At 39.4% G+C, this 26521-nt stretch overlaps 1 protein-coding gene across 1 annotated transcript in view; it reads right to left on the bottom strand.

Annotated features, from left to right (window-relative positions):
* pxdn (peroxidasin) overlaps positions 1-26521 on the bottom strand; it is a 55583-nt gene that overhangs the window by 8628 nt on the left and 20434 nt on the right. Inside the window, exons 4-16 of the mRNA XM_086095489.1 lie at positions 23659-23730; positions 22100-22171; positions 18955-19026; positions 17634-17803; positions 16402-16519; positions 15717-15886; positions 13767-14039; positions 13135-13410; positions 10214-10326; positions 9775-9931; positions 7800-7908; positions 4344-4501; positions 1573-2579 (exon numbers count right to left, since the gene is read on the bottom strand). Of these exons, the coding sequence (XP_085951615.1) occupies positions 1573-2579; positions 4344-4501; positions 7800-7908; positions 9775-9931; positions 10214-10326; positions 13135-13410; positions 13767-14039; positions 15717-15886; positions 16402-16519; positions 17634-17803; positions 18955-19026; positions 22100-22171; positions 23659-23730 (2767 nt within the window). The remainder of the gene's footprint in view (positions 1-1572; positions 2580-4343; positions 4502-7799; positions 7909-9774; positions 9932-10213; positions 10327-13134; positions 13411-13766; positions 14040-15716; positions 15887-16401; positions 16520-17633; positions 17804-18954; positions 19027-22099; positions 22172-23658; positions 23731-26521) is intronic.

Below are 26521 nucleotides of genomic sequence, written 5' to 3'. Positions count from 1 at the left end.
TTTATTTTATAGAAACACTTTTGTCCATTAAAAAAAGAAAAACATTTAACTCAAAATGTCAAACATAGGCGTTTAGATTGTAGGAACACAAGTTTGGTACCTTGTTATTTTACACATTGACCATTAGGGGTGTGAATTGCCTAGTACCTGGCGATTCAATTCGTATCACGATTCATAGGTCACGATTCCATTCGATATCGATTAATCCCGATACGAATCTATACATTGATTATTGCGATTTTTTTTTAAACTCAAATTTAGAAAATACTCATCAGTAAACTTGTACATGTACACTGTAAGATTTGTATGAAAATGTATTTATTTATCTGAAAATTCAGGCTTATAACTGAGCCACTGCATTTAACAAAGAGGTTGCAGTCTGTTTCATGTTTGAACAGCACTGAAATAAAATATTAAGGCTTAATGTTCCATTAATACAATCTTCTTCCATGCTTAATGTGTGAATCCTAACCCTAAGTAAGACGTTTTGTTGAATATTCCCAAAAATCGATTCGGCCGCATATTGAATCGATTTGAGAATTGTGCGCTGTAATATCGTGATATATTGGCAAATCGATTTTTTCTAACACCCCTATTGACCATGTCTAAAATAAGACTGTTTCTGCCCCATATTGCACTTAAAGTTGTTTGAAGTTTTTATTTTATTTTTTATACTCATTCACTCGCAGCTATTTTCACTGAAACAATCCCCTTCGCTCCCGGCTGTTGTATTGGATTTTGACAGATTTCGCAAGGCCCACAGAATATTGTATATTTCTATCTGTTTCCGTTTTGCAGCAATTAGCATTGGAATATAGCTAAATTTAATCATTATTCACAAATCTGTTTTAAACTGTGGGTAAATCAGCTTGTTTGCAACATGGCCCTGGTTGATCTTTTATACTCTGCAGCCACCTTCTAGCCGTTTTTGTAGTAACTACCATTGCTTCAACCGTTCTCTGCAGTTCAGAGGCTGCATCAAAGCCTTCTGTATGCTCCAGCGTAAAAAACATAAAACACGTATAAATTAGAGATGCACCGAAATAAAAATGGTTGGCCGAAACCGACAAGCAAAAATGGAAAACGCTTGGCCGAAAACCGAAATGCCGAAAAAAATTTGTGCCAATTTTTACTATCATTGCATTTGTTATAATTAATTAAAATTATAATATTATTATAAAATGTTTATTTTGCACTGGCATTTTAACCAAGCACAATATAAATTGAAATGTGCCCACACGGCAGACATTTTGGCCAATGGTACATTAAACACCTAACGATGGTTGAGCATTTTCTGGTGGTGCAATTGCACCTTATAGTCAATGTAGTTCGCACAGGCAGGGACGGATGCGTGCGGCGGGACAAGGTGCAGCGCACTTAAAATATTTGGTGCATCACTAGTATAAATACGTCCTTGGCATGCTGGTAATATATAAAATAGAATGTATATGTTTTTGGGAGCAAATGATCAAATCCGTGATCCGAACCGAATTGTGACTTTTGTGATCCGTTGCACCACTACTTTCTGTTGTCAAATGAAACAAATCGAGCGACAAAGAAAGGAATCGTTACCTTTGGCAGCCAGTGACTATACGTGATGTGTTGCATCTGGGCCCCCACTATCTTCCTGGCCTCATGGTAGATGGTGTCCCCATCCCAGTGCGGGTTCAGCCTGAGTAACTCTGTGGCTACGCGGTTGTGTTCCCTGAACCACACGGTGTGCATGGCGGTCAGTCCCAGCTGTTCGTTGGCACGGTGGTCTCCAGCCAAGAAGCAGGGAATCGGACTCTCATTCTCATCCTTCATGCACTCGGTGGGCGGTCCTGTGGCGAAAGGCAGCAGAGGCTTCCCAGTACGCTGGATGATTCCCTGCCGCAGCAAACCCCGCTGGCTGGCCAAATCGCGAATCTCCTCAGATTCATGTCGTGAGTTACCATAGACGTTTGACGCGTCTATGTAAGCTGTGAGCTGGTTAATTTGCTCTCTCGGGTACACGCTGTTCATGAGCAGCGACGTCATCCCGCTGCCGCACACGGGGCTGGAGCGCACGAAGAACATGCAGCGGGCGCCGCTTCGAAGCTGCCGTTGGTCGTTGGGAGGGAACTGGATGGGGAAGCATGGCGGGTCGTTGGTGCACACCTGAGTGCACAGCTGTCCGTCAGAGAAACGCGACTGGCTGAGGGCCGCCACAGTCGAGTCCATGTCGTGATCGAGAAACTGACCCCATTGCATCAGCATGTGGGTGTAGTGATCATCTGGGGTGATGGACTCCGTTCCGATCATAGTGGTGGACACCAATCTCGGCAGAGGCAGCCGGTAGCTGTTGTGTGCCTGCTCATTGGCTCCCCTTGGCAGATTAAAGCCATTATCGTAGACGGATTTCAGGAGTCGTTCAAAAGGGGTAAGCGAGGCGCCCCACATGGCGTGCTGCAGGTTGTTGCAAGTGCCGTCGTGACTGCGGTACTTCTGGTGGAAGCAAATGTCGGAACAGTTGTTGATGCGGCGGTGGGCTGTGCAGCCCGAGAGGTTGGCGATAACCTCCAGGAAGTGCGGGGACACCAGGTCGTTGTAGCGAAACTCTGTAGGAACATTGAGGAAATGTTAAGGTTCTTAACTTTGTCGGATATTGCACATATTTGTCCCACCACTTTCTCGTTTTGTTAGTATGAAGGGATTATGATAATAAAGAAATCACATGATGTACCGTCACAACAGTCACAAGTCGACTACTGTTGCACCAAATTTCCTGCATCAATGATGGCCAAGCGGGGTGTGTCATCATGAATCATATGACTCGGTGTGTCTGGACCTCCATCCAACTATTGAGACTGCCTCACTGAACCCCTGAGGTTCGATTGAACCCATGGCTGACTAAACATGACATGTCTGCTTGTGTCTGGGTCATTCATTCAAATTTCTTGAGTTTCAAGATACACTTGTTGATAGAAAAATTCCCAAACATTAGTTTTCTACTGTCAATAGTTTTCTCATGAAAAATCATTTTATGAAGCGTAGTTTTTGGCATCATACTCTGAAAAGCTGTTTTTACACAGCAATATCTGGAAAACTGTCTCTCATGTAGCCTTCAAATTTTCTACAGTGTATATCTGTTACTAATAGCCTCCAGACATGGAATGTTGGCAGTGTAGCTCACTCAAGTATAACCTAATATGGTAGGCACTTAAACTTCTCCTAAAATTTGGCTTGTCTAAATGAAATAGCAAACTTGGCAAGAGTGGCAGATAAGACTATCACATCTTCTATATCTAGTGTCATCTGAACTATTCTCCAAAATATGTTTTCTCTGGGATTATTGGTTTCACAGATATTGAGGCTCAAAAATGGAAGTAAACAAATCTTCGCCCAACTTCAGAGCCATATCCCCCCCCCCCCCCAAAAAAAAAAAATGACAACAGGTGTCAGGTTCAATCTTACTTTTTCTTTTTGAAAGATCAAATGCTTGCTAAAATTATATTTAAAAATTGGGAGGGTGTTTAATCTCATTTTGACAGTAATTAAAAAAAAAAATCCTGATATTGCTGGGGTTTTGTGAAGCTTCTCATTGCATTGGTTGAGGGGAAATGATTTGCTGCCAGCTAGCTTTCTAGGAAAACACATCTTGGACCTGTACCGTACATCCATTGGACCATCACAAGGTTTGTCTGCAGCCAATAGGTGGCAGGTTTGAAGTGCCTAAGACCACAGATGTTTTTGTATGAGAAATAAAAAAAACGAAAACATCTTTACCCGTTTAAGACACTATACAAAATATGACAATATAAACCATGTTTTCTCAGCAGTGACTGATGGTTGAGCATGCTATGGTGGATTTTTTTTATTTTTACTAGGCCGTTCAATTCAAAGTCTCTCATTAGATCCTCTGGCCTTAGTTAAGAGAAGACAATTTTAGATTCATAGCTTATCCAAAGGCAAATGCTGCTCTCATTAACATTGGCAGTCGTGTTTGTTGATTGAATTACTGGGAGATTTGCCAAATGGGCACATTGGGATGTGCGTGGGATGTTATGAATATTTCATAAGGAAGCATTAGATTGGCCAATCTTGTTAATGATGTGAACCGAAGCAGCAAGAATGCCTGAGCATACAGAATTGACGAGAAGAAGTGTATTTCCAATATATTATTTCTAGAATGTTTGTGCTGTTTTGAATCCTGCTTTGGGTCCGTGAGCGTACATGTTTTTCCTTCTTTTGTTTTTTAACTGAAGAATCTAAATAGGTTTACATGTGAATGATTGCCAGGATAATCATTTGAATGGATCAATTATGAAATTTGTACAGCCGATTTAGAATCACCAGTTTATTTATGCATTCATCAGCCTCACCTGTGCCGTTGGTGTCGACCGTGAGACCTTGGTTAACATGGTTCTGGATGAGAAGCAGAGTCTGCTCGAAGATCTCGCCAGCACGAGCCTGCTCCACTGTGTAAGGGTCACGTGGATAACGGAAAAGTGCAAGTAGCTCTCCTGGGGTACGAGGCTGACTAGAGGGAGAGGGAGATGTTGGAGAGGCAGAAGACAGAAATGAATGAAGAAAAAAGTAAGCAACCAAATCTTTCATAGTTTTCTTTCTAAATTTGGTTCAGAGTAAATATCTGTACATGACTTACAGAGTTGGACATGAGGGTGTGAACATATACCTGTTCAGCTCTGCCTTACAGAGAGCGATAAAGCAAACAAAATTCCTCTTATTCAGTAAGCACAGTGATGTCATAGTTTGGATTGAATCCAAATCCAACATGACTACCTCGTTTGACATGTTAAGTACTGAAACACACATTTGGCAGTCAGGATGGAATATATATTTTTATTGTATGCCCGATGATGCAGGAATAAATGTACATACATATTGCACATCTAGAGTAACAAGCATCCATTAATATGCGTGTATTGAATCAGTGAGAAGTTTCTTGGAGAAACATCAACTAACAAGAGTCGCCCAGTTGCCTCTATTCAACCCTTTCGAATTACCACGACAACAGAGAATGTACACAGACAAAATCTGTGAAAAGCTTGCTTACAACAATACACTTGTCAATATTCATCTTTGGTCTGAATTCATGCTTACAACTTTACATTTATACTCCTCATAGTAGAGCTTTTTTTGACTTTAAGTTTGAAATGCAGACTAAGATTACAGTTCCGATACAAGTGATCTGTTGGACATTTTGAAGCAACACAATCGGTGTACTTTGCTATCACGTTAATAAGTGCACTGGCATTTTTGCTAGTACTGTATATTATTTATTTTCTGTTTTGTAGTTCATCTGATGATATTTGCCAGCAGCCTGTGATTACCATTGAAGACTAAGGCTGGAAATCCCCAAGTCTGATTTTTGGGTTAGTGGTTTGACTTGTGTGCATTTCTGTTCTGTTTATGTGTTTGTTCATGTTCAACGCATCATGCATGCATGTGTACGCCGAGTGCAGCGCCGTGTGCGCATGCCAAGATCAACACAACTGCTTACCACATTTTTAAACAGGATGGAAACACTTATGAACTACATAGAACCTGCCAACAGTGACTAAGATCACGTCTTCTTTATCTTCTACACAATGAATAACTCTGGCCAGATGAGAAAATTGTTAACCTTAATTGTGATGAAATTCAGTGCATCCCTAAAGAGGTCTGTAGGATGGTACTGTAAGACAGAATATTCCAATACAAATTTAGGAGATGTAACTTATTGGGTCAGATGTTGCAAGACAACCATTAATTGTAACTTGGGCCTCATGAGTATGAATTATAGGGGGGGTTAGAACATTTCTATTTATATCGGAACCTCGGGTTATGCATGACTAATTCCGAACAATTGGAGCTACGCCTTCACATCTTTGATCATCCAAATATGTTATTTGCGGTTTAGTCATACATTGCTCCCTTACCTTTTATTTGTGTATTTTTGCATACGTTTATTTGCATCCTTATGGGTGGTGGTAATTTTAATAATGCGAAACACTTGAGTCGTCATGTATGAAAAGTGCCTTTTAAGACTTCTTAGGAATCTGCAGAAACCTCTAAAACCACAATAATAGGTGAATTGGTGAGGTCATTTCTGATTGTGCTTGATCTTATTAACTCATTCAATCCCCAAAATGTGTAAAAATGCTTTTTAAATACAGTACTTTGTCCTTCCCTCCCCAAAACGTTTTTGCAAGTTTATTTTTATTTTTATGCAAGAGCATATAGAAGGTATTGATGCAGCTTCGGACATGAAGAGGTGGCTTAAAGCAATGGTAATTATAAGCGTATAAGAGATCAGCCAGGGCCATGTTGCAACAAGCTCTTTTTCCCCAGTGTTTTCACCAGGAATGTGTATATTCACGAAACTTAGCTATATTCTAATGCTAATTGCCGCAAAAGGGAAACAGATACAAATATACTGGTTTTTCTGATGAAAGAAGAGACAAATTTTCTTTCTTTTGGTAGGTTCCATGTTTTTATAGCAATAGAACACAATATTCTGTGGACCTTGCAAAATTTGTCAAAATCCAGTAAAACAGCCGTGAGTGAAGGGGGTTGCTTCAGTGAAAATGTCTGGGAGTGAATGAGTTAAATGTGCAGATGTACCTAATTAGGGTTCCTACAGGTTTCTTCAAGTTAAATTTAAGACTTATACAGACCTATTTAAGACCATTTACAAAAAAACAAACAAAAAAAAACTTTTCACAAAAACACAATTTGTGAATGTGTGTTAAATTATTTCTTAAATGTGTAAATGTGGAATGTGTGGAGGATGTAAGAATGCAAGCATATTGAGTAGGCCACTCATGCGACACCAACACAGCGCAGACAAGGACCACAGACAATAATATTGCAATAATGTGGCCTCAAGTTTGCCAATGACTGTAAAAGCGATGTCAGGCTAAGACAAGGGGAGCTGAACACAGATAACGAGCATGCCAACTATTGTAAGGGTTAGGAGCGTGTACAAATGAAAGGAGTTTACTCAACCACGCCTTATTGAATTTACATTTCCCCATAACTCTAGTCCAATATGAAATGGTTGGTACTGGCTACATGTAAACAAACAAACGAACACAATTCTGTATGACTGCGTTTGTGTAGTGAGGCTCTTCAGTGAGTGAACTGTCGGGATTATTTTGGCCATAGAGAGCAACGGGTCTGACCAGGGCTGTGTTGCATTCTCAGTGATTGGCTCATCCATTTATTTAGGCTAAAAAAACTGAATCAGGGCTCTAGACTAACTTTTTGTAGTGGTTGCAGAGGTGCGACTAAGTTTTTTCTTGGTTGCACCAGCGCTAAAGTTAGTTGCACACACTATTTTGACCACATAACATTCAGTGCTAACCTAAAGAAATTCACTTCCTGAACAATTTATTTTAATTTTCATATTTTTACATTTCTGTCAGAAACATCACAGCCGGACTGCAGGAGTGTTTTATATATTTAATAATATATATTAGGCCTATTACTATTATCAAATGTATATTTAATAGTATTGCTTTAAAGACTAAATCCCTCACAAAAACATGTGTGACGTCATCTCCGTTATCCAAGTTTAGCGTTTTTTATTCTCAATACGCTGTTTAAATAGTAAAGCTGAGCATGGTTTGTGACGGAAGAATTTTAATCCCCCCCCCATACGGCATAACATTTAAGACCCAAATATTAAAATTCAATACTCTTTTAAAGACTTTATAATGTATTATTTCAAAATGTGTACATTCAATCCTTTTAAGACTTTTAAAGACGCCGCGGGAACCCTGCTAATGTTGTCGCCAATAACGTACATTTTGCATAAGTCTTTCACAGCTTACCCATCAAAGAGACGTCTTCTTGTAGACTCAATTGCGCTGTCCACATTGCGGATGGCCTGCTCAATGGATGAGCTCACAAAGGTGTCGCCCTCTCTGCTCACTGCTGGAACTGTTGTTGCAAGACAAGAAGACACATTAGCTGCGTTTCCATTACAGTTTTTTCGCAAAAACAAAAGCGATATTGTACTATTTCGATAAAGTACAATTTCGACTTGTCGGTGTTTCCATTGAAGAGCATTTCGCTTCTGAGGCGCAATTCTCGTAACGTCCCGTCTCGCGGGATCTTTGAAGTGCGCCATGTGTCGCTCGTTTGCTCGTTGCCCGGGGCAACGGCCATTTGTCATGCAACGATATAGAACGTGCATTGAATGGCGGCATTGGCTCAATAGCTGAATCGCTTTGTGCTTAAAAAGTTGTTATCCCCTCCAGAAGTGAGTGGCCGTGTTCTTCCTTTCCACTGTGACTGGGCGGGGGTCACATGACGACAGAGAATGCGCAAAAAGTGTTTCCATTACACTTTTGGGAAATACTACTATTTCGACATGTCTCAAAAACCATCTCATGAGAGCGTAAAATTTTTTTTTGCGATATTTGAGATTTTTTTTCGAAAATCATGTGTTTCCGTTACCAGCTTGCTTTTGCGCAAAACTGAGGGTAATGGAAACGCACCTAGTGTTGATGATAATGCAGGGTTGGAGTTAGTAAGACATACTTTGATGCAACAAGGCAAATACTACATGTAACTTGACAATGCCGGTACTAAATGACAATGACGGTACAAAAAAATTCTCAGACATGCTATCAGACAATCAATCATCAATTTTCAAACAGTTTCATTTATTGTGTTTGATCTCTTTAGCTGCTAGCCTTGGCTTGATACTTTGGTAATGTGAGAAGAGAAGAGCATTATCAGCCATATTAATAAAGTAACGCTTAAAAAACTGGCTCTGTAAGAGAGGAGAAATGCTTTTTTTTCTCCAGAAAAGTGCAGAATCCCATTTCTTAGTTGAATTTGATAAATCGAAATGATACTGCATAAACATAACCATGTGACAACTCCTGGAACATTACCCTTATTTGAATTGGCTAGTATGAGTATATTACAGATGACTTCACATCAGCCTCAACATTGATTCAACAAGTGATTTTATTTGCTCGGCCATGCTTTGGGTGTAATCAGTTTCTCATCCTTCAGGGCTCAAAACTTTTGAACTCAATATTTCCTGCGGAATACTTTATCTTAAGTACTCTTTGTGTGTTATATGGAAACATTTTTTTTTATTTAGTTAAGAAAAATGTTTCTCGCAGTATTGTATTATTCTAATAAAACAACCTTTTCCCCAGACCTTTTTATACTATTTTTATGTTTTTCATTATGACCCTAATTATCCTTTACATATATCAGATAATACTAATAATGATAGGCATAATAACAATAATGTAGCATGTATTTTTCTTTTGGAATTAAATGATTTTTTTTGAAAGTGTGACTGTATTAAAATGTTTTTTTCCCCCCAAAATAAAAACTCTGGTGACTGAATGTTAACAACTCAAGGATGCGTGGTGGATGTGTATTTTAGGCATAATAGAGTCCAACAAAAGCAGAACACTTTTAAACAGTTTATAATACATCAGCAGCGTGCTGAGATATCTCAGCAGAAAGAGAAGCGCCGACAGCAATCTGATATAACTGCATTAGATTGCGACTCAAACAGTCACACTTGGGCGTCTCACTCTGTGGACTCTACAATAACATGACAGTAATAAGCACTGCCCGACAGAGAAAAAAAGAAAAGAAATCCAGTTTGAATTGCGGGGACAGACTATCAACGCACCACTGCAAAACAGCATCTTTCATTCACAATTTTTATAGCAAAAGTGTAACGTTGAATGAAACATATTACAGTGTTTGCATTTGATCTATATTTCCATCCTAAAATGATGTCATGAAAAAATAGAACCCATGTCCTCTTACCTGTGACAGTTAGCACCATGCTAGCGACCTCATAGCCAATAGGATTGCGAGCTATGCACTCGTAGCGGCCAGCATCAGCGGTGCCCACATCCTTTACCTCTAAATACCCATCAGGGCTGATGTGGAATTTACCACTCTCTGTCACCTGCACACCATCCTGACAGATACATTTGGGGAGGTCAGACAGAAGGCAAGGTCAAGATCTTGAGTGATCACCTGTAGAAGTCATTTACATATTATGGAAAATTGAATTTTTTGTTTATAAAAGAATGCCTTGCCTTTTACATGTAACCTGTAGACAACAAATGACCAACGTAGCATTCAAACCAAGCTACCCTGAAGAACTAAGATCACAAATCCTTGAAGATGAACACGGATTTCACCTCCTGACCCTTGTGGGGACAAGGTTGCGCAGAAAAATGTTGTCTTAGCGTCTAACCTTGTTCCAGGTAAGGACAGGTTGTGGCTGGCCCTGTGCGCTGCAGGGAATCTGGACGTCCTGGCCAGACTCCACTGTCGCGTCCCTTGGAGCATTTGTGAAAACAGGCGTTACTGAATGAGTTAAAACATACACACACACACACACACACACACACACACACACACATGCACACGTGTTAATGATTATACGCCAGTACAGTACAGTACAGGTAAAGTGCATTTTGAAATCAATCATTGCAGACAAGAAACTCCGAAAGTCTGCTGTCCTGCTTATGCTCACAGAAGATATAATTTCCATCAACTTTCAAAAGGGGCAGAAAAACATTAAATACTTCGGCCAGTATTTAGTTAATGTCTCTCCCTAACACAAATTGTTTAAGAATAACTGTACCAATTTTTCACATTGTAGCCTACAGGGCTGAGCTGGGGCCCACTGCTACATATTGGTCAGGATCTGGATAAGTTCTGGATACAGGAATTTATATCATTTATTTAGAAGCTACACTAACATGTATTACACTTGGGTCAAATTCTAGTCACAAGAGCGTTACAGCATTGCAAAAGCGACCAAAATTAATCTAGTTAATTGCTTAAAACGTTTTGCACAGTAATGTACCTTAGCAACAAGTGTAATACTTCATAGAAAAGAAGCCGGAAAAAAACGAGCATTGGTTCATAAAAATGTATTTATGAATATCATTTTTTTACGGATCCCCGTAATAAATCTCCTCCAGTCCTGTGGATCAGTATTTTCATAATAATAATGCAAAAATTCAGGAAATTTGATATTTACTGTAGCGATGCATGATTTTTTTTTTCTTTAAAAAAACATCCTGTTTTAGCCTTTGTGCTTGCCAAAAAGAAACTCTTTTGTTGTTGTTGTTGTTTTTTTGCCAAAGCTCTAACAGTTGAAGTTGCAACTGAAACTATAACAAATAGCATATGCAATACACACACTCATACAGTATGTTTGCAAGCAAGTGAACATCTGAATATGACGTGTCGGTAAAACAGCTGTTTTTCATTTGTGTGTCGAGTTGATCATCAAAAACTGGATGCCCCTGGACTACATCTCTATCATGCACACAAATGAAGTACTAAGCATTGTTACACAATGAGTCATCACGTTATACCGTCTGGGAGCTGAGATGACACTCAGAAAGACGAGGTTTTTAGTGGACTGTGACTTTTTGCCCCCTTCCCCCCACACACACTGTGTTCAAACTCCTACAGGGTTCCCATGCTGCAACTGAGAGCCACCTGGCATGGGAAAATCCTGCTAACCTCCCACAAATAGTTTGTGGTCTTGACTAATAACTGTGTAGAAATCAGAGACCAACTTCCTCAAAAAAACACTGTTCAGAGCAATCTACAATAGCATAATCCAGGGTTTCTGCAGGTATTATCAAATCTAATTGAATGTTTTTTCAAATGAAATTTCCAGCTAATTTACTGCCCACGTACTGCATTTACACATACACGCACACATATACTTTGCATACATACAGTATATTCATTCATTCATTCACCAAATGTGGTTGTATCATTTAGTTCATTAAAATAGTAATTTTATAGTAATTCATAAAGTTACAGTTAGCAGTTGCAGTTAAAAGGAGTGTGAAACATTGAGAAATAGATTTGTGTTGAGGTAATTTTCTGCCACTAGTTGACTTCAGTGTTTCATGTTGGACGTTGGTGACAGCAACGCTACATTTTTGTTTTCAAATTCAGAGCAATTGGTATTTGGAACATGAATCAACTCGTGGACTCCAGGCCATGTTGTTCATTGTAAATTACAACAAGTCACCAGTCCCTACAAATATATATATTTATTTATGACATTAAATTGCTTAATTGTAATATTGAGTCCTTTGCACAAAATTGTATGCAAAATAAACTAAAGCATGAACTTCTGGGCAAGAGCACGTTTTCCTTCCAGACAAGCCGTGGAGGCAAGCTACTACACCAATAGAATACGCAAATTTCGTACGCTTGCTAATGATTGGTGGACTGTTTCTGCGGACGTGTTAGGAGTTTGATTCCCGTGTCTCTTGTCTGCATATGCAAATTCGGCTGTGCAAACTCCGCTCCTGATTGGTGGACTGCTTTCACGCTCGTTCCTGGTTGGCTGCTCTCCTCGGCTTCCTTGCTTGTTAATGCCATTTAAGACCTTAGTTTTAAAAAAATCCATTTAATGACTTTTAATGCTTTTTAATGACCCGCGGAAGCCCTATAATCAATATGCAGGGACATATGCGTTGTTTTGAATAATACTATTATTCATTGTAAATAATTGACTGAATGCCCTTAAAAACATTCTGTTAATTCCTGCTTTCACTTCTAAAGCGTCAGATTATAATGCACGGAGCATGTCAGTCTACACATACCACATCCATCGCACACCATCACCATAATTGTGGCCTAGTGCAGAATTTTAAGAGTGGAACCATTACACAACATATACTTTGAGCCCTGTTAACAGCCATTACTACATGGAAAAACATGGAGTCATCTCAGGATTATGGACTGACATGCCACCCTATTTAATAGTGAGCATGTCATTTCAACACTGGTTCATCCTAACACATACATACACGCCAACATACACACGGTAAAAGAAGGCACAGGCCACATACTCAACTAGTCCTTTAAACACACACCGGAATGAATTACAAGGAGAGGAAACAACACCAGCATTTCTTTCAGCGTGGAAACATACACATGCACAGACTTACGCTTAATTAGCTCAGAAGAGTATGTCAGTTTCACCATGTTGACATTTTGCTACCTTGCACCCCCCCTAACTCTTAGACAAACAAGCAGTGTTTGCCACACTAACAGCCTGGTAAACATGATTCTGTCACCTCACGTGGACTTTCCGCCAAACTTGAATTTTGAAGCTCCATCCTGCACACTCACCTCTCTGTTGGATGCTGAGCTGCACGGCGGTGCGGACGGTCCCCACTGGGTTGACAGCCTGGCACTCGTACTGGCCCTCGTCGTGGGCCGCCACCCGAGTGATTCGAAGAGTGCCAGAAGACAGGACTGAGTGTCGGCGGTCCAGAGGTAATGGGCTGCCTCCGCGAGTCCAGGCGATGACTGGCTGGGGGTAACCCGTCGCCTCGCATGGAAAGTCCACAGTGTGGCCTTCAAGGACCGATTGATCCTGTGGTGTGACCGTGAACTGCGGGATCGCTGGGGGTCCAAGAAAATTACAATAACATGAATGTGTATTAAAGGGACAGTGTATAGAAATGTTTGCCATTTAGTGGTGAACTAATAGAATGCAACGACCTTAGTAATAGTTTGAAGTGCATGTATTTTGAATCGCGCGAACTAGAGTGCACACATTTCGCAACTTCCCAATTACTATGTTCATTAACTTTGTTTCCTTTGGGTATTCATCACATAAAAAATGGTGGCAACATTTTTACATATAGCGTTTTTTTTTGTTTTTTTTAATGAATGAACACAAACATTTTACACACAGGTATAGCAGCTATTTAATTAGAACAGGAATACTTTGCCATTGGGAGACATTTTTAACCTACCTTGGACAATGATATAAGCTGTGGCGTGAATTGTATCGACGTTATTGGAGGCAAAACAAGTGTACTGCCCTCCATCAGCCTGGACCACATTCTGAATATAAAGCCCTCCAGAAGGGGTGATGTTGATGCGAGCGTCATTAGGAAGTGGTGTCCGATCTCCTTTGGTCCAGGAGATACGGGGTTGTGGCTGGCCTGTGGCGCTGCACTCCAATGTCACACTCTCCCCCACCAGTACCTCGGTGTTTTGGGGCTGGATGACAAAACTTGGCCGCGCTGGATGGGGAGGACGAGAGAACAGACAGTTGATCAGAGTGATAATCATTTGGCTCGACTCCATTACTTTCCTGAAGAAGATTTGATTTACAGTGTGCCGGTCGCACAGACTCAAGGTCAGCAATAACCTTAGATCTGATACTACTAATTGCTTTCTGTCTATTAGGCCACTTTGTCTGTGTCAAACAACTTCCCATTTGTAACACAGATCAGTCAGGTGTCCTTAGTTGGCCAGTGATTACAGTAGTGGCTGTGCAAAAATGTACACAGCAAGGAGGTTGGTGTTTACAATCACCCTAAAAAAGCAAATGCACAACATGCTCAAGAGGGCCAAATTCAACCGCTTTAATGAAGACACAGATGTGGCAAGAACCATTGACGCAGTTGTTAGTTGAAAATTGATATGCGAGTGCTATAAGTGTGTGTGGATTTCAGACAAAATCTTGTGTTTGTGTGTTTTTTGCCATGCTCTGCAAAGTGGGATATCCAAGTTATTTGACCTGCTGAAATAGTTTGCGCTCTGTGTGGGGCACCTTGCACTCTGACTGTGCAGGGTGTGATAAGCTAACCAATCCACTTTTCGAAAGTGGTCAGTTTGTCTCAGGTGAATAGATAAATGATTTAAGGGAACATTTTGTTTCTAGGGTTCCATAGACCATCTTCAACCATTTTGTTGCACTAGTCTTGATCAAACATTTTGATGATTTTGTTTATTATAAAATTGGAACTTTTTGTGCGGCATTATAGTTTCATATGCATCGTGAACACAATCAGGTTCTAATAATAGAAACATTTGGCAAAAGTCAATCTTCATCGAAATTTAACAATGCAGGCGCATGCGCAAAACTCATATAAAGTTAAACATACAATGCAATCACGTAATCTCAGTTACCGTTTTATGTACTGCCTGTATATATATATATATATATATTTTTTTTTTTTTTTCTCGACCATGTTTGCTCATTGAGTTACTGCCAATACACACAAACACACTTTGTTTATAAATACATGGTACAAACACTTGTGAAAGTTTACCCTAGTCCTTTAGCAGTGGTCTTAAGCTAAAGAGGACCACAGCTAACTTAACATCTTAACTATAAGAAATGTACACAATGCACTGAAACTGAGAATGCTATTTAGTGAGTGTGGCAGGCACATTGTAAGACAATTCAAACAGACAAATACACATGAGCTAATGACCGACGGGTGATTCCATAGGGGAACGGTACACCAGTTACATACAATACAGATGCGCAGCACACAGAGCTTCAGAGGCTATTAAACAATTTAAGAGCCAATCAAAGACAAACAAACTTAAGGTAAGACACTGTGTAGATAATTATATTCCAACAATCAAAATATTGTCATGGTAATATATAGCAACATTTTAATTGTCATGTAAGTGCAAAAACAAAAGAACTAACAATAATGTTTGAAGCTTTTGGCAGGTAGATCCTTTATTAGTTGCAATGTTGTGATAATTGTCCTCCTTACCTTATCATCACTGATACTGCCGTGACAGAGTACACACACAAAAGCCCGTTTGTTATCCTTACTTTTTAAGAATTGATTTTCCAACAATTTTTTGGTGTAAATCCAAGTCAAACATTCCCTCAGAATTCCCAAATGCACGATGAAACATGAGCTGATAATTCAAATGTATAAAACTTCACTTACAAGGTGCTCCGAAATATCTCAGTGTGACCTCCGAGGTCTTGACCTCCCCAGCCACATTTTTGGCCATGCATTGGTAGACCCCTTGGTCAGTCTCTCTTGTGTCCTGAATCATCAGTGTACCATCCTCGAGCAGGTTCAGACGACTGTCATCACGCATGTTAAGAGCATTGCTGTCAGAATGGAAGAGAAACAACACAAACCGGAATTTAACACCAGATAATCTTCTTCTTTTTTTTCCCTGGGTGCCAAAAATATTTAACACTTTCTAAGTTATTTTGGGATGACGAGTCCAATAATGCCATCTATTTCTTTAAATTGGCTCAAGTTTGGATCAATACTTTTGACATTTAAATGATTGATATTTAATGTGCTTTGACAGTTGACGAAATGTACTTTGACCGCTACTAAAAATGTTGTATTTTGATGTCAAGCTATTGCATCAAAATGAAAGATTACTGTATAAATGTTCTTGAAAAGACAGATGCATCCTTATCAAAGTTAAAGATACAAATATAACTTGTGTAATATTATCACATTTTTAAAAGCAATAATATGGAATAAAAAACTAAAACAATTTCATTTTCGGATTCAGTGACATCAAAATACCCCAAAACTGTTGAAACTTTCTGGGCACCAAAAATGTGTGTTGTATTCATTATTATTGTCCCAGACTCAAAAGGCTTACTTGTTGCGTAGCCAGATGATCTGTGGTTTAGGGTTTCCCTCAGCCCTGCAGGTGAAGTAGACTGTGTTCCCTGACGTAACATCTACATCCTGGGGCTCTGATGTGATCCTGGGTACTTCTGGAAAGAGTGTTATAATAAAAGGTTTGAGGATACTAATTATGCAGAGGTATGAATGCATGTCTGTACATATGATTGTTACTTTATGCTACAGCTATCAGTCAGCCTGAGCCTTGAGAGCCTCAGGTTTTCATAGATAGATCTTAGGAATGTTTGACATTGTTATGCTTTTACAGGTCTATAGAAGAGGGTGGGTGGTGTGGGGGACGACGAGGGAAGGGGTGTGTGCAACGTTTTCTCCTGATGCCTTGCTATGCAACCAAAAGGGTAGTCATAAAATGCGAAAATATCAGGTCTAAAATGAGATGCTGATATTTAAAGTGGTTGAGTTACAGTAAGTTACGTGCAAGTTGACTGTCAATAATAATAATAATAATAATCTAAACAGTTTCTACTGATGATGATAATCATTTTAACTGCATTTGCAGGGGATAGAACCATGAAGAGACTCTGGGTATAATTGAACTTGAATCATTCTGAAATAATTGACCCCTACATACTTGTCAGAAGACAGACATGTTGCTTAGACTACAAACACAGCTGGTGTTGTATCAAGTGTGAAGCCGCTGGGTACGCGACTAACTCAAACACAAAAAGGGGATGCACCTGTGTGTATGTCTGTGTGGTCATGAGTAAGACCAGGTGACTTTCCAGAACTGCCATCTGCAGGAAGGAAGCCTTGAGGGGTCTCAGTATAGTCTGTTTACCTGTCTATGTCTATGTGTGAGCCAATTAACGTAGTACCATCCTTATATTAATTATTTACTTAACATATTAAGGACTTCACAAAATCATAGAGGCTTTAGATACCTCATTAAGATAAATAAGACACACTAGGATTTGGATTTTGCAGGGTATATGAAGAAAAATTGTACTTTTTATTAGTTGTGTTCATGAATACCATTATTATTATTATCATATACTTCAAAAATATGTATCAAAATGGAACCCCTTCACATTAATTAACCAGCACCCAAGAAGTAGCTGTTGGTTTCAATCAGGTAGGCAACTAGTCATCTAAACTCTATGCGAACATTTTTATTCTGAATGTGCCTACAGCATTTCAATGGCATTCTTGAAATGGCACGCACGGTTGTAGATTTCCTCTACATACCGCAGCTGAGCTCCTCGGCTGTTAGTGTGGCCACCGATCTTCCTTGCAGGCGGCTGGGGTAGTCGCACGTGGCGGCAGCTTGGGCATTTCCTGACTCGGCATACTGTTTCAAAAGGTCCGCCAGCCACAGCAACTCGCAGTCACAGTTCAAAGAATTGGAATCGAGTCGCCTTAACACACAATGTGCATAAACACTCAGGTACAACAGCAAATAGTTACATTAAGGCAGTGATGCTTAATATTGTTAGAAGTACTGAACGCTAACAGTTTCCTTTGAGTATACTATCCACCCAAAAAAATAAAACACTTTTTTTTTAATTCAAGACATATTTATAGGGTTTACTGCGGAACATTTTCATCTAATCTGGCTCTCTTCACCTTGAATTAAGAAAGCAGAGCATATCATTGATCACGAATCATTTGAGTCAGATGTGTGTCTTCACCTCTAAACCCCTGAGACTGACTCACTGGACCCCTGTGGTTCAGTCGAACCCAAGTTAAGAACCACTGCATGACAGTCATTGCAGTAGAATTAGCTAATATTTCAATGGCCAGCTACAGATGAATATTCAATATCTAACACATCAGGCTGAATAAAACTAAAGTATTAAATATCAAAAAATAAAGAAGCCAAACTATTCAATGTACGTGATAAACACAAAACACTGAACAGCAATTATGATTTTAGTATCTTGCGCACTTTTTAGAACTGCAACATAAAGCAGCACAGACGTAGCATAACACGAGATGGATAGTCCACCAACATTCCACTGTAGTCCACTTAAGCGCACATCACTTACAATGGCAATAGCATTTGATTAGAATTGTAATGACAACTATTCTAAACTATTGTACCATTACATACTGTAGCAGATCCATAGTTTATTTTGAACCCGTGCTATTCCGTAAAGTGGATTAAAAATACATTGTCACTTAAAAGAAACAATTTCAAACATGTGATAAAGACTTGTGATTCATAGCCATTTTTAAAATGACCAATCTATTACTGAGACGGGAATCAGTCAGATAAGGTGAGGCATAGGTGTTCTCTTCTTATATACATGAAAGACAGTATTTTGTTTTCTTCTGTTCTGCAGCTGACTCAAATAAGTCATACAGATTTGGCCAAGAGTGTGTTGTGAGCCTTGTGAGAGAAATCGTCTTGTTCCCAAAAAAACTAAACAGTAAGAACACTGTGGTGGCATGCACTGGAACTGATTAGCAAGACCAGCTTTTGACTGGGTGGCATGGTTGGACATGGATCCAGACACGCAATCCCACACGGCTGTTTCAGAGGTTGACATGGAGCTTTTCCACTTACAGTCGTTTCATGGCCTGTAGATTTGAGAAGGTTCCCGGGACCAGCTGGGTGATTCTGTTGTTGTGCAAGAACCTGAAGGAGAGACACGAGCAAATTTATGAGCCTAAATAAATGCAGCATTTTTTTTACCAAACTTTCAAAAGATTACTCATGATCTTTGAAGATATTTATGAGATTTTCCAACACAATTTAGAGTTGGAGTTTTTCGGCATGACGTGTACCACAGAAATATTTGCCTTATTATTCCATCATATTTTTTGGCTACTGCTGTTCTGAGTGTGAATAAAGCTGGCAGCAGCCAGCCCATAAATGGGGTCATTGAAAGGTATTTAACAAACTTCTGGTAATACATTTGAAAGGCTAAGGTGGTGAGTACACATCTGCACTCTTACAAAAGGTCAGGTCCTATTGGTCACTTCATTAGGTACACCTGCACAAGTTCATCTTAAATTTGGACACTTTGTACTTGATACATAGTCTTCCGCTTCACCCCTCCCAGTCTGTGGAATGCTCTCCCTGACCATCTAAGCTTTTAAGAAAGGCTTGAAAATTCACCTTTTAGTCAAAAAATTTTGTATGGAGATTGTTTTTAGTCCGATTGACATGGATTTGAGGCAGAGGCCAATTATGAGATTCGGCAGAAAAATAAAAATGATAAGCATTTAAACAGCCGAAAATGTAAATGTATATATGATTCATAAAACAACTTCTTTTTTTTGTCTCCTATACATTCTGCTATAGCAATTTCCTTTAAAATTATATGAAATTAATGGCAATTTTCTATGATCTTTTTTTCCATTTGTGCATAAAATGTATTTTTTTGCATATTACAAATGATAAAATGAAATAAGAAAAAAACTAAAATGAAACAAAAATAACCAGTGGCGTCAGCAGGGAGGAGTGGCCTACAAGGGGAAGTTGACCCAAATTAATTAATAAGTTGTTCTACTGGTCTAAACACGGTATTCTGATTGATACTGTATTTGTGGAATATGAATTAAGCCGAAAAATCCACCTTTTTTTTTATTTATCTATCTCTGGATAAAAAGGGGTGGATTTTGTTGCTTTAAGGGAAAGTCAACCTAAAAAAATATATATATCTTGACAATCTATGCAGCCCCGCTAGTCTAAATACAATATTCTGGTTAATATTGCGTTACTGGGATATGAGTTAAGCAGCAGAATTAATCAATTTTTACCAATATTTGACTTGACATTGAGCAGCTTGAAGCAAAATGCAGCCGTTTTAATCCATGTCAGGGGGCGGCCATTTTGCCACTTGCTGCCGACTAAAGATGACATAATAGTTGCTCAGGTCTCAGGTAACAGACAATCACAGCTCGGCTTCAGAAAACAGGTGAGCTGTGATTGGTCATTGCCTGGGTCCTGAACAACTGAGATGTCATATTCAGTCGACAGCAGGTGGCAAAATGGCCGCCCCCTGACATGAATAAAAATGGCTGCATTTTGCTTCAAGCTGCTCAATGTCAGATCAAGTCATCTTGGAGAAATTCGCCCAAAAATATCTTTACAATAGCCTGTTTATTTGACCATTTATGACTCAAACATCTTCACCTTAGCTGTTCATAATGGGTACTCCTGCAGGCCTCTGGCCAATAGTTTTCAGGCTGGATTTGGGTTTAAATTCCCTGCCCTTTGTCTGCAGATGTGATGCCATTCGCGCTTTGTGCACTTGAAGAGGGTAGTGTGCAGTTTAATTTTTCATCAATTTCCTGCATTGAGCAGCTTTAAGTCATATTCCACAAAGGCAACATTAATCACAATAACGTGTTTGGGCTGTCCATAAAGTGGGAAATGCATTTTAAATTAGTTTAAAATAAGGTGTACTTAATGAAGTTAACCTTATTAAAACAAATTTGAGAAGGGTTCTCCTAACCAATGAACATTTTGCTTCAAGTTGTGGTTCAGTTCAGTTGATGGAGCCAGGATGTGGTCTCAGTCATCAGCCTAATCCAGGAGTTTAACTTGCATGTTGGAATCTCTTCCTCTTCCGCTACTCTCGTTTTTCCCAGGCTGATTGTACCAAAGAGAATATTTTTGGAAGCAGCAAAATAATTGGTCTCGCAATATTTACTGACAGCTGTTGAACAAATATACTGCAGACAGAGTGAAAGAACACTTGCATCCTCTCACAGCTCAGACAAGACACATTAAACTTGTGGAGGCGAAATATTAGCTACGACTCAACTCCGGCGGTCATCTCTCATCACGGTTTGTGTTTGCTAGCTTGAACATAAGACAATGCGCTTCTTACCCAGATGGAAAAAAGAAGTGCTTAAGTGCTATTTGAAATATAGACAAAATATGTTCATATGTGTAAAATACGTGCTCTCAACATATTTTGTTTTTGATAATACCTTTTTGACTATACCATGTGTCAAAGATCCACTATCCGATTCCTAACCCAACAAAAAAAAAAGGGTTTGAAGCAAACAAAATAACCACATACTAGTGTGTGTATATATATATATATATATATATATATATATTTTTTTTTTTTTTTACCATTCAGGGAAAGCACAAAACAGCTGAATAAGAAACCAATATGAAGTGGAAGAACTAATTTTGTAAATTTTCCCCAAAAAATTAATTCACTCAAAATGTTAATATTATTGAGGTGCTATTTAGTCCTGCATATCATTCCAAATCCGCAAAAACGATTAGGCCTATTCATGTTGTACCATACAGCAGTAGAAAACCCATTCTAAGTGCAACTACGTCATGTCTGCCATCTAGTGGTGAATGGTGATATTGCAACTTAAAACTGAAGTGTAGTCAATCCCTGCATATTCATAGTTCGGCACCTACAGATTCACATATTTGCCGATTCCCCCCAGCCACCAATATTTTTTCACATTTGAGATTTTCCCCATTTTTTTTGTATGTGTTCTGGCATTTGTAACTCATAACCCCCATCACGGCATCACTGTGCACCCATTCACTCAAACGTTTACAAGAACAACTGTTGCTAATGTTTGCCAGTTGATCCTGACAGCGTGGGACAGTGTCAAAACCTCCTTTATGACCAACGGGTAGAAGAAGACTACACAAGATCATCTGCGAAGTATACTATTTATGTATCAATGTTTGTCAGTTGATCATTAACAGATGTCAGTGGACTTACAGTCGTTCAAGCTTTGGTAGGTGACTGAATGATTCTGGTTCCAATGACTCAATGTTGTTGAAGTGGAGGTACCTGAAGAAGAACAAATTATAGACAGAGCATAATTCATTATTAGTATCGGTTTGGCTAAATTACAAATTCAAAGCAAGGTAAGTACTCGCTGTCGTTTCTTTCATTGCTGGCAATTCATAATCAATGACACTTTAGTGAGCAATTTCGATTAATGCAAGGATGGCATTGCATGTTATATCTACAACATATTACATTAATATGGCAGAGGAGATTAGAAGAAGCAACAAATAGAAAACTAAATAAAAAAAGAAAACTGAAATTGAACTGATGTTAAAAAATGCAGACGCTCAATTGGCTATATATGCACATTTAAAAAGGAAAGCAAGCGAAATAGCAGGTCTTGAAGCCAACAAACACAGATTATGTAGAAAATAATGTAAAATATCCATATGCTGCTCAAAACTTGTCTGAAAGGGGAAAAACACACCTCACTTTATTCAACGTTTGCTGAATTAAATCCCACTTTTAGGACAAGCAGCCAACACCATGACATTAAATTGCATTACATTTTTTTAATACTCTGGTTAACATTGCATTCTAATTTCTGGTCCATATTCAACCCACATTTAGGATGTGGGGTCATGCTCAGCTCAGATGAAATCGGTACTGGCGGGGGCCATGTAGGAATGTGAGTGCAATGTGCCTTCGAATCAGGTCATTCCCTCAGAAGAAGCATGTGAGGTCAAGTATTGGCATATTTATGTTGCCTTGTGGGATGTAGTCAAACTCTTTCTATGCATGCAAGCTGGTTCCGAACTTGTCACTTAGTAATAAAACCTCATATTGTTGCGAAATTCAAGGCATCTGTCGGGCAGTGAGCCTGGTGTTGGAATTGGATTTAGTGAATTAGCCATTTGTTCTGCATTAATGCGAGTGAAGTCACAGATTACAGTGAGTCTCATTTGCTGAGGAAATTCATCATCAACCACATACAACTCAACAATTACAATTATAAATCTATTGAAGTGTGTTTTTTGAAAATTTGATTGGCAGTCACATTTTAACACCGACAACAAAAATGTTCTAAAAGATTGTCAGAAATTTGGACAGCAAACAACAGTAAAAGCGAGAATAGCAAGAGAAACACTCCAGCTCGGCATTATGACGACGCTATCAGCAGTGTAAAAATCATGCTACAAGCATGGGGGTTGGGGTGTAACTGCAGATCTGTCCTCCAGGTTAAAGGACATGCGAGCCATGCAAAAAAAAAAAAAAAGGTCAAAGGGTGTCAGCGTGGTACACAAGGATGGCTGCACACACGGCATGCATGGTGGAGGAGTGAACTGACAAATGAGCAATAATGCTACCATGATACTTGCGAAAGGCCGTGCATAGTCATGGCATGAACTAACTCATGACCATGTTGTACTTTCTATTCTTCACGACGTGTTGGTAGCAGCTGTTTCGGGGGTAGCGGGAATGGAGAGACAGTAGGAGCAACAATAGGTAGCACAATGGAAAAGGTGACGAAAAAATCGGTCACTTACAGTTGCTCAAGGGAGACAAGCCCCTTAAATGCTTGTCTGTCAATTGATTGGATTTCATTCTTGTACAAATAGCTGAAAGGAAAGATAACCAGTCACATTAGTATCACACTCAGAAATCTGCATCATCTCAATACCGCCTGGCGGTTTAGAAAGTGGGAAGACAAAATAAAAGACGGTTTAGGTTGAAGTTCTTCAGTGAGGTTGGCCTTATGCACTATAGCAGATGAGGGCGGCTATGGCTGTTTTCAATTGGCAAACGTACTTGGGAGTGCGTTGCAGCAAATCAACTAAACAGCTGCTAATCTACTTCTTTCACCGTATGTTCTCGCTTTAGCAACAGACCGCAGCGCAATTAGATACTGTGCGCACTCCACTGAATAATCACTATGCTTTTAAAGTGTTCATGTTAACGATATGAATGTAACAAAGATTACAGCGGCACACCATTTACAAGACAAGAAACCACATTTGATACCACGCACATTACTTCAGGCAGTAGAATTGGAGAATTGGACACAGTAAAAAAGTGTATGTATGTACATTAGGGATGGGAATCTTTGACTGTCTCACGATTCGATATGATTCTGATTTTTCGGTCTGCGATTCAATTAAACGATTTTTGATCCAAAATGATTTGATTGAGAATGATTTCTGCTTCAATTTATAGATGTGCAAAGAATCGTCATGATCTACTCCAGTCTGACTTGCTAATGCTAATTAGCGCGCTACTCGCGGCACTTTTATCACTCAAAGGAATGGCAAAATAATTCATATAAAACGCTTCAGGAATGTGTACAGAGAAGCAACTTGATCATAACTTTTTCCTTCTACTCTCTAATGTGGCTACAACTTAACAGTGTATCAGAAAGTGCGGAATCACACTGCTCCAAAGTGGCCAAATCGGGTACACCAAGAACAGCGCTCCCAATAAAGGGACACACAAACAAGGGCAAGACGCTATAAAATAATTTAAATAAAATCGATTTTGGGACATTAAAATCGATTCTGAATCGTTAATGAGAATCGCGATTCTTATGAGAAACATTTTTTTGGGCACTCCCCTAATGTATATATATACAATTTTGAAACTCAATAAAATTCAAAAAGTGGTTGAAAAAAAAAAAAGACAAAAATGTTATTAATGTCATAAATTCCTTGGACTCCATCTCAGCTTTGCTGCGACAGAACACCCTCTTACCGTGTAAATGTTTCCTCCTCCATTTTACATGCCAAAAGAAATGTGATACAAGGAAAGCAACGGCTTGCAGCTGTCTTTCATGTCCTGTCTGTTTTGCCCTTTCCATCATCGCACCCACAGCAATAGATATCAAGCTCCTTTGCTGCACATGTGATGCAGCGCATGGAAAAATAAACAGCCTTTATTCATTGCATTCTTGCGTCATTGCTAAAGCGTGTCTGTGTCTCTGCTATCAGGTTTCAGTACAGTGTGGCTCAAACGGGAGATAATGTTGCATAAAACAGAGATATTGAAGTCACAACTAGCAATTTGTTGCACTGTATTTTCAACTATAAATAACAGTATAAAAAAAAAAAGAAGAAGATAATATCGAAATATTAAGTCTTCCCTTTGCAGCTGTAACAGCATGCACTCTTCAAGAAGACTTCTACTATACAACAGTGTGTGTCTGGGAATTTTTGTTCATTCATCCAGAAGAGCACAAGTGGTCACCGATGTTGGCAGAGAGAGATGTTCTGGTTCAACCCAAATGTGATTGATGGGTTCTTCTACACCAAACTCATCCAATCACACCTTTTATGGACCTCACTTTGTACGCTGCAGCATGGTCATGCATGAACAGAAAAGAGACTTCTCCAAACTTGGAAGTACAGAATTATCAAAATGTCCTAATATGCTAAAATGATTAAAGGCTAAGGTGAGAGGTGCTGCACAAGCATGGCACACTGTCATTTCAAAATGTTCTTATACATTAAAGGTTGTCAGGCTCATGCTACGTAACCTCGATTTGACCTGTTATGAAGTGGACATAAACGCTGAAGTGGAGACTGAATTTAAAGAAGTGACAAGGTGAGGCTGGACAGCCACTGACTTCACCATTGAACTGTAGGTAGGGTTGGACACTGAGTAAACACTCTACACTAGTAATCACAAGGGTCAGAACAATGGTGCAGGTTTTAAATAAACTCTGCTTTAAAAAGAGACGACCTGTCATTAAAAGAGCTTGTAAATAGCTACAGCATTTAATTAAAAGTGTGAAGACGTACTGGATGGCGGGACAGAACAAGCACTGGCACGTTGGAAGAGATAGAAGTGTGAAAAGTTCCTTTAAACCACTTAAGCCTACTGATCCAATATATTAGCTAGAGGGTGACACTTTTCCTACATTTAGAGGCCAGCCATTTCTGCTAACTTAATTTAACTTCAAGAAGCATAATTTAAATTACACAAGCTATGTAAATGCATGTATGAACAAACTACCAATACAAAGGTAATACTTGGCGTTAGTTAGAAACTTCTGAATGGTAGTGCATATGGGGTAGATGCCACGGACTTCAGACTTCCAGGTTTTACACATCAGCGGCGTTTCCGGCCACTGCTGGCCTCGTTCCAACACTCGCACCCCCGTCTCGGCTACCTGAAATGCTTTGGACACTGAGACAGACACTTCACACTTGCAGTCTCTCACACCTCGACGAGAACGCGCAACCGAGAGGCACAAAGGCACAAGTACTGGGACGCAAACTGGAAACGGAAACAAAGTTGAGACAACCCGGAAGTCGGAAGTCCCGCCTCCTCCGCGGCATATAGTCTATACAGAAGCGCGGTACAATCAGGCCCTAGTCTGGAGACCTGGAAAACTGATATACACTGCCGTTTAAGGCA

The sequence above is a fragment of the Leptonotus elevatus genome, chromosome 14 (assembly GCF_054856555.1).
Source record: "Leptonotus elevatus isolate MCC_2025b chromosome 14, RoL_Lele_1.0, whole genome shotgun sequence".
Lineage (NCBI taxonomy): Eukaryota > Metazoa > Chordata > Actinopteri > Syngnathiformes > Syngnathidae > Leptonotus > Leptonotus elevatus.
This window is presented reverse-complemented; position numbering and strand designations above follow the sequence as displayed.